The 13,636-nt window shown below is 36.7% G+C and overlaps 3 protein-coding genes across 3 annotated transcripts; all 3 read right to left on the bottom strand.

Moving 5' to 3' along the window:
* Positions 1-4,925: 4,925 nt before the first annotated feature.
* On the bottom strand, positions 4,926-6,463 carry LOC124300554 (valacyclovir hydrolase-like). Its single transcript, XM_046754772.1, has 5 exons — positions 6,326-6,463; positions 6,149-6,239; positions 5,722-6,042; positions 5,262-5,517; positions 4,926-5,109 (listed from the first exon to the last, which is right to left on the bottom strand). The coding sequence occupies exons 1-5, from the start codon at positions 6,335-6,337 to the stop codon at positions 4,998-5,000; spliced, it is 792 nt and encodes a 263-aa protein (XP_046610728.1). The 5' UTR covers positions 6,338-6,463; the 3' UTR covers positions 4,926-4,997.
* A 755-nt stretch (positions 6,464-7,218) lies between these two features.
* Positions 7,219-9,799, bottom strand: LOC124300458 (valacyclovir hydrolase-like). The gene is made up of 5 exons (XM_046754597.1): positions 9,663-9,799; positions 8,716-8,806; positions 8,215-8,535; positions 7,600-7,855; positions 7,219-7,499 (listed from the first exon to the last, which is right to left on the bottom strand). The coding sequence occupies exons 1-5, from the start codon at positions 9,768-9,770 to the stop codon at positions 7,403-7,405; spliced, it is 873 nt and encodes a 290-aa protein (XP_046610553.1). The 5' UTR covers positions 9,771-9,799; the 3' UTR covers positions 7,219-7,402.
* Positions 9,659-12,790, bottom strand: LOC124300460 (ubiquitin-conjugating enzyme E2 C). The gene is made up of 4 exons (XM_046754598.1): positions 12,575-12,790; positions 12,257-12,371; positions 11,509-11,713; positions 9,659-11,321 (listed from the first exon to the last, which is right to left on the bottom strand). The coding sequence occupies exons 1-4, from the start codon at positions 12,676-12,678 to the stop codon at positions 11,197-11,199; spliced, it is 549 nt and encodes a 182-aa protein (XP_046610554.1). The 5' UTR covers positions 12,679-12,790; the 3' UTR covers positions 9,659-11,196.
* Between the last annotated feature and the right edge of the window lie 846 nt (positions 12,791-13,636).

Below are 13,636 nucleotides of genomic sequence, written 5' to 3'. Positions count from 1 at the left end.
TGAGCTTCGTGCTTTTTCGAGCATTAAAAGACCCTCGGTTTCCATTCTTTGGCGGAATTGTTAGCTTTTGTACAAGGGTGTAAGTCGTAGGCTCAACTCCAATGTACAGTTTTCTTATTCTTTCTTGAATGAAAGGCTTTCAATTCGCGCTGGGAAACGTAAGGGTCATAAATTGAACGTGTTTTAAAGAGCGATGTTACAGTAGCAATTACTATGTACACGCATAAGATTGAATTTGCGGAAGCATTGAAGTACGGATGAAATTATTACTCGTTTATAGTGTAATAATATTGCTGCAATTAGAAGTGTAAGTAATTAAATGTCTTGAATGTTGCTCAGCATTGTTGATTATAATTACAATCTAGCATGACCTAGACCCGCAAACGTCGAAAAAAATTCCAGCAGGCTTTGCAATTAATGTCAGTTACTCACATCCCAAATGTATGATACCACGAGAGATGAACTGATTACAGAAGTTAATTAGCGCTAGAATGTCGTGGAAGGCACGCATTATCAAACAAGTCTAGGTGTAGGTACAGACGATCCAATTTCGTAACAGTTCTTTCTGTTTAGTTGTTGCTACTTTTTTTTAAGTGAAAACCACCGTGAAACTCTTCAATTCGTTATAGAATCTGATTCAGAATTTAAAGATTCATCGATCCAGTTAATGAAAAGTTGAAAGAAGAAACATTCCCGTTTCAAAAATCTCCAGCAATGTTATTTGCACCAATGATAACGAACATGAATGAAATGACATTCCTACTAGGTATGTAATAGAAATAGATCCAAGTAAATTCAAAAAACCCAAGCTGAGTTATAAACAATTTGAGAAAGGTTTTCACATCAGAACGTTGTTCAAGACGATTAACATATCGTATTTATGATCCGATTCTAATGTTTTTCTGAAATTGTTGATGTCTTTACTTGTGTTATTCGAATTTTACTCAGATTCATTTTTATCACGTAGTAGGGATGTTGTTTCATTAATGTCCGATATCATTGGGACAAATAACATTGCTTGAAATTTCCCGATTCGGACCTTGAGGCCCATTCGTCCTTCAAAGACGTCTCGAAGCGGTCCTGCGACCCAAATCAACTACCTATAAAAGGTCATAGTAAAAGGAAACCTTACCCCATCGATAGTTTATAGACCCAATAGTTATACAGGTACTTGTCTGCACATGCGCAGGTATAAAAGCCGTCACTGGTAACTACAGGTGTGTGAGTGCATTTGTGCCCGAGTATTCCATCCCACTTCGCATCTCTTTCTCTCAACTTCGCTTCGTACATCCGAATCGGGCGTTTACCAGACGGCAATCAGCCTGCTCCACTTTCTCCCGGCGCGGATTTGAAACGAGATGCGATTAATCTTTCAGAATATCTCTTGTCGAGCTGCAGGGACCCTGAAGATTGAGAAAAAATGAAAAAAAATCGAGTCGTAAGTAGTCGTACCTGGATTTTTAGGAGAAAATCAACGAGACAACTCGACTCTGCAGATCACGCTTATATATCCATATTCGAAAATAGCTGCAGCATAGCTTGCAGCTAAGGTCATACTTCTGAGCTCGCCTCGAAAGAAGCTTAACGATTTTTTTATCGCTGATAAACGGCTCGAAGAAGCTACGGGTACGCCGTCTGGGGGGATGAAGTATCATTAATACTATCTTCGACCCTGGAATCATGAATTATGATAGACTGCTCGCATAACGAGACGCGGAGGCAGAAGAATTACGTCAGAAATGGTACGCGGGGCAGCGCGATCTTGGAAGGCAGAAATCCGGACGATTTTTCGAACGGCAATTGGCTAGACTGGGAAGCAGAAGCCTCACTGGCAGCCCACGCGATTTGCCATGATATACGTGCAGATGTGTTCTAAGGCCACGTGCAAATTAAACACTGGTACTTTAAATTATTGCTAGAAATTACGTCACGTGCCATTTTGCTATCCTGCCTCGCACTTTGTCCTTCCCATTATGTCATTATTTACCTCAGCACAATAAGACGAGAAGCTCGTTGCATCGAATGTCCGCGAAATATCACAGATTCGCGTGTATGTGAAAACATCGCTTGAATTTTTTATGGATGCGAAATTATTCTATACCCAAAAATTGACGAAAGAAATTCTGGTAAGCAACAAGCTGCAGCGGTTTTACGATCGATTTTTTATATATATATATATATATATATATATATATATATATATATATGGAATTCGTAGATGTGCTCATATTTAAAGAAAATACTTTTTGAATTCGTCCGGCAAGAAATGAACGCAATACTTGATAATAGTGTCGCTGTTTCAATACATTTTCACTTTTCGAAACTCCAGCAATTTCGTAACAGACGAAACTACTTGTTCGACTAATCTATTTCAGACAAAGTATTGAAAAACGAATCGAAACGCGTGAATTTGTATGGGATATGTTGCAAAGAAAAGACATTCCTGGCACACTTTGACTTCGATCTTCTCTCCACGTCTCGATCTTGTGCCACTTTTGTTTAAAACTCTCCACGCAGCTTTGAGATCGTGATAACTTTATCCGCCAGTCGAATATATGCTCAAATGAATCACGCAGGTGCCATTATGCGTTAAACACAGAATAGCAATTCACGCCGTCGTGAAAATCACAATAACGCAGTTTATTAGTTTGTATAAAAATACTCGCAATTATGGTTGTTGGTTTTGTTCGTCTGGAAAAATTTTATAAAATCGAAATAATTGGTCTCTTATTTCCTTCACCTTAGCCGGTGCACACCAACGACTGTATAAATCAATGAAATGAGAACGAAATCGAAACGTTAGTATCAGGTTAAGGATTTTACCAGAAACAAGCTTGACGAAAAAAATATATTTTATACCTTGATTTGTTGGAGTGAATGCATGAAAATTTCGTCGATCAAGTAATTTACATACACTTGTAAGCAGTTTGAGGTCGTTAGGTATCGGGACCGTGGGTGCCTCTAGATGATTTTACTCCCAGATTCAAAAAGCAGGAACTCCGTAACAGCGAGACCGCCCCTAATTGTACGGCGGAATAATTACGAACAGTGTAAAAGTTGAACGGGCTAAAATAGCAGTAGGTATACACGAAAATATACTACAGTGAAACAATGGACCCGTGGAGCGATATATTCTCAGTGGTGACAGACGGACGGAACATTAGGCGGCGTAGAAACTCTATATTATCTCGCAGGATTTTTATAACTGCAGATAATAGACAGTGGGAAGCAAGTAACCGACCGTAAATGGCAGAGTAATTAGCTAAATTAAACCCATAAAGAGTGGAGGAGCGACAAATTTGAAAAAAATGTTTGCGCAGTGATGAACTACGTCTAAATACACGTTTGACAAGAGATTATCGGATTAGCGACAGGTAATACATCGATTATCACCTGCAATTTACGGATTTCTTAATGGGAACTCTTCCAAGGTCATTAAGCCGATGGTAACCCGCAGATTTAGTGTGAATGTACTCTATCGAACCGACTCCGCTGACAAATAAGTAGCAGGTAAAACGTAAAACTAGGTGGGTGCTCGAATCCATTCACTCATTCCCTCCTCGACGAGTAAAGAGTGACGGTCAAAGGTGGGCGGCCGGGTAAATCGTAGGAGTTTCTCTTTGGAGTTGCAAATCCCGCGCGTTCTTATTGCGAAGCGTGGGACTCGGGCAATTTTTATAAAATCAAACCGGAAACGCACTCGCGATATTCGCTCGCGCGGAATTCCGAAATTTTCACGATACGCATGCCGAATTTACAAGTTGAAATTTTTCGGGGATCGGGATAATTACCTCATTCTTTGCATTTTCAAACGCTACGTCTAATGACGGATTATGCGAAAAACGCTCACGTCTCAGGGCTTAAATGTCGTCGGGTCAGAGCGAAAACTATTTTGGCTAAACGTGATAGAAGCCAGACCGACGGGAGACATCCGCAATGCGCTACATTTGACAAAATCAATGTGGTCGACTCTCAGGCTAGGGATTCTAGCCAGGCACTGCACGTGCCTTGCTCGTTCGTTACACGGTTCAAGAATTGCGAGGTACTTGAATCCCATCAACCCCAGTCGCCACTTCTAAAAAGGTTGTTTCTTATAATAAATATCACTTGGCACTGGAGCGCGGAATTTTAATTGACGTTTTCAAACTTATTTAAGATTCAATGTTTGGGTTCAATTCCTGACATATTTCGCATTGATAGAAACAATTATATAGGTTCTAAAATGCCGTGTCAGAAACTCAAATCACAACGTTTAAGGGATAAAAGTAAAGAGTCTTCTCTCTTTCACTTATATTACGAACTCTCATTAGAAATTACCACACAATATATCATTTTCGACGATTTTCTTAGTTTATCGCGTTTTTTTTTTTTTTTTGTATTGTATAGTTCCTGGATCTACTCGAATAGCAACAGATTAGACCTCACAATAAATTTAAAAAATACTGAACTAGGTATACTTTATATTTATACTAGACTGTTGGATCAGATTTTGTATGCAAAGTTTAAACTTGGTTCTCGAACATGTCCAGGTGAAAATGATTTTTACCATTTTCTATGAACTTTTAGGGAAATTGGGACATTTTGTACAATCTTGTACAAAAAATTGTTTATATGCATAGTTTCTCATAAAACCTTGTAGATTTTCATGAAAATTTGTATTTTTTACTGTAAAAAATCTACAAGATACTACAATTTTTAGCGAAAATGAACAATTCTTCACGAAAAACTATGCATACTTACAATTTTTTACGAAATAATACGATAGATTATAATTTCTGTAAAAATTCGTAGTAATAGAAATTTTTGAGTAGTTGCGCCTGCTACGATGTTACTCGGCAAACATCGAAGTAACTGTGGTTGCATATATCGAGAAACTCCGATTCGACGGAAACGGGGAAAGAAAATAAAATAAGAATCTAAGATACTTCTGTGTAGATGAAATATATTGAATAACAAAAAAAATCGAAGATATATAGCAGTTCTATTTCACGTACTTACTACGGTTCTGAATCTTGAAACGGAGACAGTAAAAACTGCGTCGCTAGATCATTAAATTCTGCCTGAAATCTCAAGTGAGGGTCGTGACCTCCCTTTTCAAATATATACACCCTGTAAAAAAGTGATAGTCATTTCGGCTATCAAATATACAAATATGACCAAATTCAATGGTTGCACAGCCGTCAATATGAACGAAGCACCGCGATTCGCCTCATATTTTATTCGTACGAATAATTATCGCTGCAAATATGCCTCTTGCTGACCTGGACTTCCGGATTTTGTTGCGGATCACAGCAGCGTGGCTTTCCTTGACAAGTCTGTCTCCCTCACCGTGTACTATTAACGTTGGACACTGTATCTTTTCGAGGAAAGCTGAGCAGATGTCTCCATTTCGTTTCTCGTATATTTCTTCCATCGCGTCGACCCATGATGGCCACACATTTCGAACGTAGTTCTCTCCGTAAATAGCGGCCAACGGAGACATCATTCTTTCTGTCCATGCGTCCAAATCCTTCAACCCTATAAAACACGATGAAATACCATCGATATTTGTCCATATTGAACAGCCATTGTTCAAGCCATTAGTTCAAAATTCTGCTAGATTTTTCACTTGCATTTTTATATTTAAGTGAAGTAATTGACGACGTAATTAAATTTCAGCGAAAGTAAAAGTTGGCCTTTGAGAAGAAGTAATGATGAAAACTTTCGATGACTATACTATACCTCTGTAAATTGTTATTTCCTCCGGTAGTATGTAAGAGTTGGTGCCAATAAGGATCATTTTTTGTACAGATTCGGGATACCTGGCAGCGAGAAAGCAAGACGTTATTCCACCGTTGCACCAACCGATAGTAGAGAAATTATCGTAGCCAAGAGTGCACATGAGATTTTTAGCATAGATTGCGTCCTGCTGCAAAAACCCTTCGTCGAATTTACGGGTTGGTGGTCTTGACTGTCCATAACCGGGCGGATCCCAGGCTATAATTGTAAACTCGTTCCTATCCAAGTTTTCAATTTGTGGCCTAAAATTCGACCATATTGACCCTGCAAACAATCCTCGCAATAAATTTCGAAACGATTATCCTCTATTCGAATGATACAATGCTTGAGGATCAACCACTTTGTAAACTACGAATATCTATGTATTCACCCATAGCGCCAGGAAGCATAAGGACTGCGTGTTTTCCACTACCGACTTTTAGGTAATTTAAATCGACACCGTAAACGTTAATTTTTTGTTCCTAGAACAGCAAAAAGATTACGCATAATTTGACAAAAATTGTAGCGGTAAAATCATTTTTGCAAGCTCAAGGCAAAACAACTTTACCCTTGAATTCATTGTTCTGGAACTTTAAAAGAATCACGTTGTACCGACACATACAATTCAAATTAAATAATTGTAAATATACTTATGGTTCTGCCGAATTAATCGTCGCACTTTACCTGCGAAGGGCTATGTGGATTTCCAAAACGGAGACGGTTTTTATACAGCAGCTATCTTACGTTTTGGTATTGTTTAATCAGATGGATACACTCGTCACTAACGTTGTACAAACACTTACAAATAACAAGTGTTATTTTTAAACAGCTGTGATGACTGGTATCTGTATGAATTCAAATTTTTTCCGTCCCAATAAAGTTTTGTAGGCACGTGTAAAAGTGATGGCATAACCTGAACTCGATATCACAGTACACACTATATTTATATCGTGTGATAAATATCCGAATAATATTTACCGTTCTTCGACTCTACGTATAATGCTCGAGAATTTCAACTGAATCTCATTTGAAATCCAAAATTTGCACGTTGACGCGATTTCATACGAAAGCTTGTTTTTTTTTTCTCGTTACATTCCTTTAAATTAAAAGAAAACGCTTTTGTCTTGATTTCCATTAACCTTATTATACAAAGAATTCGAAAAAATCTCACGTATAAATGCATTTACAGTAATCAAGTGAATAGTTAATATTATTTGATACAAATCATGGTAACAAGTCCAACGTAATTATCTCAGTGCCATGTATTAAGGCTCATACAAAAATTTAAGATACAGGCTTCACAGTGCAGCCAGGTGATTTTAGGGGAAATAAGGGAAAACCTTGTGAAAATAGGAGGGTATTAGGGTTCCAATATTTTTGCGTAGTACTGACCAAATAGAGACGAATTAGATACACACTAGGATGTCCGATATTTTGATCGTTTTATATTATGGAGAAAAAATCCCCTTTAAGCAGGTACAAAATTTTTTGAGATAATACTAACAAGTGCCGAGAGGCGAATATAAACTATATAGAATTTTTTTTTTTTTTAATACAAAACTATAATTTTTTAGTTCTATTTTTTTCAACTTTTTTGCATAACGTAAACTTAGCGTCTCTTACTGAAAGTTCACAATTAACCGTCCTAATCCGTTTCCAACAAAAATTGTTCAGAGAGACGGTTGAAGTCTTCGTGATATTTCAAGTGAAGGGTGTGACTTCCATTTTCAAAAATGTGCATTCTGAAAATACAAAAAATTAGCAGTGGAGTATTTTACAAAAGTACGACACTTCTTGGCGTAAAAGTTGAAAAGGATCCTCCGAAAAAGACGCCGCACTTACTTTGAATTTTTGATGTTTTCTGCGAGGAACGTTGGATGGTCCTTATGAACCATGACGTCTTTTGCTCCGTGAACAATCAGCGTTGGACACTGAATATGTTTCAGTAAATTCATGCAAATGTCTCCCTTGTTTTTCTCATATATCGCCGAAAGTGCGTCAACCCACGAGGCCCAAGTACTCCTGAAGTATCCCTCACCGTATACAGCTATCATTGGAGCTCTCATACGCTCGGACCAAGAATCTATGTTTCTTAAACCTGGTGGAAGATCATCATGTTTCAAACTCATCAAAAAATACGATTCCAAAGACTTTCGAAAAATCATATCGAAAAAGGTCGCGAATCACGAGTCCATTTGTGAAAAAGTAAATAATTTGACGGATTTGGTTTTCATTTGACAAACTCGATACGGGAAATATTCTACTCCAAAAGATTTATTCTCGAAGACAATATATAATTGTTAATCCTTTCATCAGTCAATGAAAATTTCGTTTAAATAAATACTGCTTATACTTTGAACTTCATCTAGGTAATTATGTAAAGCGATAGCTTGAAAAGTATTTCAGTAGTAGATCGAAACTTATGTGCCTGATCCCTATCCAAAGAAGTCATCCTACTTTTATAAACGTCAGCTTCTTCCGGTAATATGTAAGCATTGGCACCAATTACGATCATTTTTTTAACGCGCCCGGGGTAGTTGGCCGCTAAGAAAAGTGCGACAATGCCGCCGTCACTCCAGCCGAGCAGAGAATATTTATCGAAACCAATTGCTTTCATCAAATCGTGAGCAAAGTCCGCATCTCTGCTGTAAAAATCGTCACCAAAGGTCCGGTTTGGTGGACGGGAATTCCCATATCCAGGGGGATCCCATGCAACAATGGTCAGTTTATCTTTGTCCAAATTCGTAATTTGAGGCTTGAAATCTGTCCAGATCGACCCTGGAAAAAATAACCATCAGTAAAATGGTAGGTAGTGAGAAAACGGTTGCAAAGAAAATTCTGCAATAAACGCAGATAAACATATTTTTCCAGAATTCAAATTTGGCGGGTGCAGCGAACTCTTCTAATTCGAATATCGAAAAGTCGAATCGCTGCGCATCTATTTTCCTCTTTACACACCGAGGGCGCCAGGGAGCAGAAGAACAGGATGAGCACCTCTGCCCACTTTTACGTAATTAATGTCCCACCCTTTGACGTTGATTTTTTGTTCCTAAACATGTTAAATCGAAGATATAAGAATTGGGAAGATGTTTGATTCACGTGGTAAACATGCCAGTGGGATGATCATAGACATATAAGAATAGACCGCGGGGGTAACGGAGGTGGCCCGTTCGTGAATGCGATAGCGCAATAGAAAGAGAAAGCTGCATATAGGACCCCTTTATCCTTATCTAATCGCGCATGCGCGCTCAGCGTTTTTTTTAGTAAGAATGAAATATAAAATGAATAGAGGGATGGAAGTTCTTATATATTGTACATAAAACAAAAATTAGAAGTTATAATTTAAAAATAAGAATAATACCAATAAAACATTGAAATTAAATAATTGAATATTAAATCGTAAAATGCTATTCATCATTTTTATTAGGTAACAAACATGAATAATGCACACAAGTACATACTGTATGATCATATGCTGTAATAAAACGTTGAATATTATTATACTTAAAACAATATGTAAAAACATGTTATATTTTCATAATATATAAAAATATTATTTTATCTTGCACGAATATTCTTTTTGACTCATTTGACTTTGGTTATTACATACTTATAAATAATTTGAAAATACTTCAAAAAAAATTATTGTCCTTTAAAAATCGTGCGATTATTGTTCTGCGTGCATATTCTTTGGCTTTGACCTTGTAAAAGTTGGCCTCGCAGTGATACACGTGTTCGCGCATGCGCGACTAGACGAAGACAGAGTGGTCCCGTATGCAACTTTCTCTTTCTATTCCGCTACCAACTTCTCAGCCCGGTCACGCGGTCTATTCTTATATGTCTATGGAATAATATCGTCATACATAACCTCTCCGTATTTCATGTTTTTTCTCGCCTTACCGTACCTCAAAATTCGTTGACATGTTTCTCATCGTTGAAGTAAATATTAGCTTGTTGCTAGGTATTTTTTTAACGAATGCATTCACAACTTGCTTCACCACAGACGACAGCATATCCTACTGTTAATTAACGCAGCTCAATTAAACTGATACACCAATAACTATACGATACTGCCTACTGTAGTATACTAAAAAAAATTTCGTATCGAACTATTCACTTGATTTTGTGCGTTTTTACTTTTAATATCGCGCCACGCGAGCTCGCGTACAAAAATATTCGAATTTAATTTTTAAAATCTTTTTTATATTCATGCAGATATTAAATATATTTTGTAAATTACTGTCAATGATAATTTTAAACGTTTAAGTAACTTTCCTTTCTAATGAAAAAAAGGAATCATAAGCTGGTCAAAACATCATCTTTCCATATTTATATTTTTAAATTTAGAATTAGCGGCTGTGACCGTTATACGTCGGTACGAAAAATTAAGTGACAAAGAAAATAAATGCTAGAATAATTCTTCGGAGAATTATTTCCACGCTATTTCCAATTAATTTTTTCACTGTTTACGATGTTTTAAAATTTTTGGGGGCTATATATGATCACTGCTAGCCCCGATATTTCAATGTAACGGAATTATTCAGCTACTGAATTCTGTAGTGATACTTATTTTGGTTAAATTATTTCTCATTCACATGTAAGACAATAGTTAATCACGCGGAGTCTGTAAAAGTCAAATAAGTAAAATATCACAAGATGAACGTATAAAATTTGTCGCTGTTTACTAACAAGGTATAGTTTTCCGAAATTTGAATATTTAATTTTATTCAAATCCAAATCTCTGGAATTTACATACTGCAGAAATTTCAAAGCAATATGAAATCATAGAATTTGAGTACGTATATCGACAAATCATCATAATTTGCTTCAACAATAGAAAAATAAAGTGAAAGTATATGCATGGTCTTAAAATATTTATTTTAGCATTACACAATAATAAACCAATTGAAAACGATCCACAAATGTAAACGTTATATACGTCAGCGCCTTGTTGTACCAAGATATTAGATATTTATATTTATTATTACATATATAAAATAAATAAACGTTTGTTTTTATTCAAAATCAAACAAATAATAAAATTATGAATGTAGACGGCGTGTATTTGAGATCAGTCCCCTATATAAATGAACTTGTATACATGCTCACTTTACGCGAAAGTAAATCACACTATATTACTAGAAACCTCGTAGAGGTGTGAATTATTAACAATCACAAAGTTTTAATTTGTTCTTTGAAGAGGTTTCGATTACATATTACAATTTTATTATTACGTCAAAAACGTGACCAACATTCGTATGTATGTCTACTAAAGTAAAGTTAGGGTAGCGAAAACAAAAAAAAAAAAAAGGTCGTAGGTACATATTCGTCATAATAATGCGTGTTTCTCGCATGCCTCAATTGTACGTGTACTTTAACTGTACTGAGAATTACGATAGTGGTAATAGAGCGATAAAGGAGTGTGGAAGATTAGGCTTATCATGAGTCCTGATTGGCATGACTGGGAGCTTTACGATATTCTTCGTGCAAATGTTTCTTGTACTCCGTTTGATTCGGCCACAATTCAGCGGCCTGAGGATTCAGTGGACTTTCATTGTTCGGCTCTACAGAAAACAAACCAAGGAAAGACAAATTATTCATGCGAACGTAGTTAAATATATTTCTAGAAAGCTCAGACAGTTTATAAATTGAAACAAAAAAACATACTTCATATTTGGTATAGATTTTACAGACCTATTATCTGTTAAACGAGGATGAAACAAATCAATGACTATAATTTGAAACACTTACCCCCTAGCAAAGATTGTATAGATAGAAGTATGGTACGAACATCATACAACGCACTCCATTTGTCTTTCAATATATCCAGACAGATGTTACCGGCTGAATCGACGTTTGGATGAAAGCAGGGGGTAGCAAAGCGCACCACCGGAGCACTGTACGGATAACTGTGTGGGAACTCCAGTGTCAGCTTGTACGTCAGCCCCACATATACCTGTTTATTACATTAGATTATATACATTACTCCGTTACTGCAGTATTGCGCACTAAACCAACAAAACAGGACTTTGTACGATAATATTTACCTTGATTCAAACATCACAATCATAGGAAAGCATTGAAAAATAATTGGAAATTTCCTATTGTCAATTTAATTCTGATAAGCTAAAGTCTTTCATTCAATTTGTAAATGAATGGCCTCACGCTTTGTACCATGCCTGACTTTGAACAACAATTCATAATATATAATACTTTTGAATTTGTTTTTCAATCGAGCTTAGCGATCAATCAACTTCGCAATTAGACATCCAGCTACTGGGTTATCTCTAGATTGTCACAAGACACGTTGAACAGTATACAAAATATCTCGAAACACAGAATGATCGAGCAGACTAACTTTCCGGGAATCGTGTAAGGAGCGTAAAGTCTGGAAATATTTTTTTCGAAGCACCATTGCCTCGTACATTGGTTTAAAATTTTTTACTCGAAGAGATTTTATCTTGACAAAAACTGTATGTGAGGTACAAGAATACCTTACCGTGTCTCGTGGGCCGGTTATGGTTCCGATCCACTTGAAAAGGTTCTCACCGTCTGGAAAGGCAGATACACTTTTTTCAGTACTGGTCATCAGGACTAGGAGTTCCTTTTGAAGCCTGTGAAATAAACGCGAGCATATCATTTGGCGTGAGTGAGAGATTTGGAAATAATGGGAGTAAAGTTTGGTTATGGGGCTGAAAAACGCGGTGGAATCCCCAGTTTGATCATACCAAGTGCGTACGTAAGTAATTGAATTCCGTTTGACCGAATGTCGATACTGCGCGAGGGCTGGGAAAATTGAGGTAGAGATTGTACCTACCTTTTGCTCACTGCATGATTGTCTTTTGGGACGTTCTGCTTTTCCTCCTTAGCTTTGTTAGGCGTACTTTGAGACGAGTAGAACGGGTTTATATTCTGTGCCATTTCCCAACTATACCAGATCCGCTAATACGATAAAGAATTCCTTTTGTCTACCAACCGAAAACCGACACAAGCACAACAGTCAACAGTGAAAATTTGAATGCGCCCATGTTATTATCCGTTCTTAAATACATCGAAAGTCAAAACAACTATTAATCAACATAAATCCCATATAGATTATTGAGTTTGTATATTAATAATTTGTATTTTGATTTTAGTTTCATCCAGAATGGAATTTTCTGAAGTAAAAACACGGGCTTTGTTGTGAATATGGATAGTAGTTTGACTTCCTTCCGCGAATTATGAAAATAAATCGTTATATCGTATTTTTTGTACAAATAAATCAAAACTGTAAACCTTTATTTCGTACTTATTTATAGGACGGACTGAAAACAAATTAATATAACACGTATTACATATTTCTTCCACATACTCGGCGGTTCCTACAGTAAATCACCGGTGAACGGTTACAGTGATCAGTACTAGCGTCCTCTAACAAGAAATAAATTTTTGAAACTAATTTTCAGTCGTAAACGCGTGTCGGTAACAGGCTCGACTTACCATCACGAAAGCAATGGATAATACAGAGCATGGCCACTGAGTAACCGTATTTTGACACGAGTCACGGCCATACTTGTTGAGATTCAGCGAATTACAAACTTAGGAAACGACGTTAGCGCATTACTCCTCATTTCTATAAGGTTCTATTTTATTTCTTACCTTTCGTGAACGTAAGAACTGAAAGATTCAACTCATTGCTCAAGAATGAAAAATTAGCCCATAGACAGTATGTTTCAAACCTTTCCGAAAAGTGCTGAAGAACTTGTCCCTAATTTCCTGATCACCGAATCGAAAAATTACTGAAAACATAATAATACTAACACAAATCTTTACTGTGACACTTACTGACAGTGCACTTATTAAACTTGAATGAATTATATGTGCTCCGTTCAACCTCACT

The sequence above is a fragment of the Neodiprion virginianus genome, chromosome 3 (genome assembly GCF_021901495.1).
Source record: "Neodiprion virginianus isolate iyNeoVirg1 chromosome 3, iyNeoVirg1.1, whole genome shotgun sequence".
Classification (NCBI taxonomy): Eukaryota; Metazoa; Arthropoda; class Insecta; order Hymenoptera; family Diprionidae; genus Neodiprion; species Neodiprion virginianus.
Note: the sequence above shows the minus strand (reverse complement) of the source record. Positions and strands in the feature narration are given on the sequence as shown.

Coding starts and splice junctions, on each gene's coding strand:
- LOC124300554 (XM_046754772.1), bottom strand. Junction 6,043..6,148: donor TATGCTTCCTGGCGCTATGG/GTGAATACATAG, acceptor GATTGTTTGCAG/GGTCAATATGGTCGAATTTT. Junction 5,518..5,721: donor GGAAATAACAATTTACAGAG/GTATAGTATAGT, acceptor CGTGTTTTATAG/GGTTGAAGGATTTGGACGCA.
- LOC124300458 (XM_046754597.1), bottom strand. CDS start 9,770: ATGCTGTCGTCTGTGGTGAAGCAAGTTGTGAATGCATTCGTTAAAAAA. Junction 7,856..8,214: donor AGAAGCTGACGTTTATAAAA/GTAGGATGACTT, acceptor ATCTTCCACCAG/GTTTAAGAAACATAGATTCT. Junction 7,500..7,599: donor GAAAACATCAAAAATTCAAA/GTAAGTGCGGCG, acceptor TTGTATTTTCAG/AATGCACATTTTTGAAAATG.
- LOC124300460 (XM_046754598.1), bottom strand. CDS start 12,678: ATGGCACAGAATATAAACCCGTTCTACTCGTCTCAAAGTACGCCTAAC. Junction 12,372..12,574: donor AATCATGCAGTGAGCAAAAG/GTAGGTACAATC, acceptor TTTATTTCACAG/GCTTCAAAAGGAACTCCTAG. Junction 11,322..11,508: donor TATACAATCTTTGCTAGGGG/GTAAGTGTTTCA, acceptor TGTTTTCTGTAG/AGCCGAACAATGAAAGTCCA.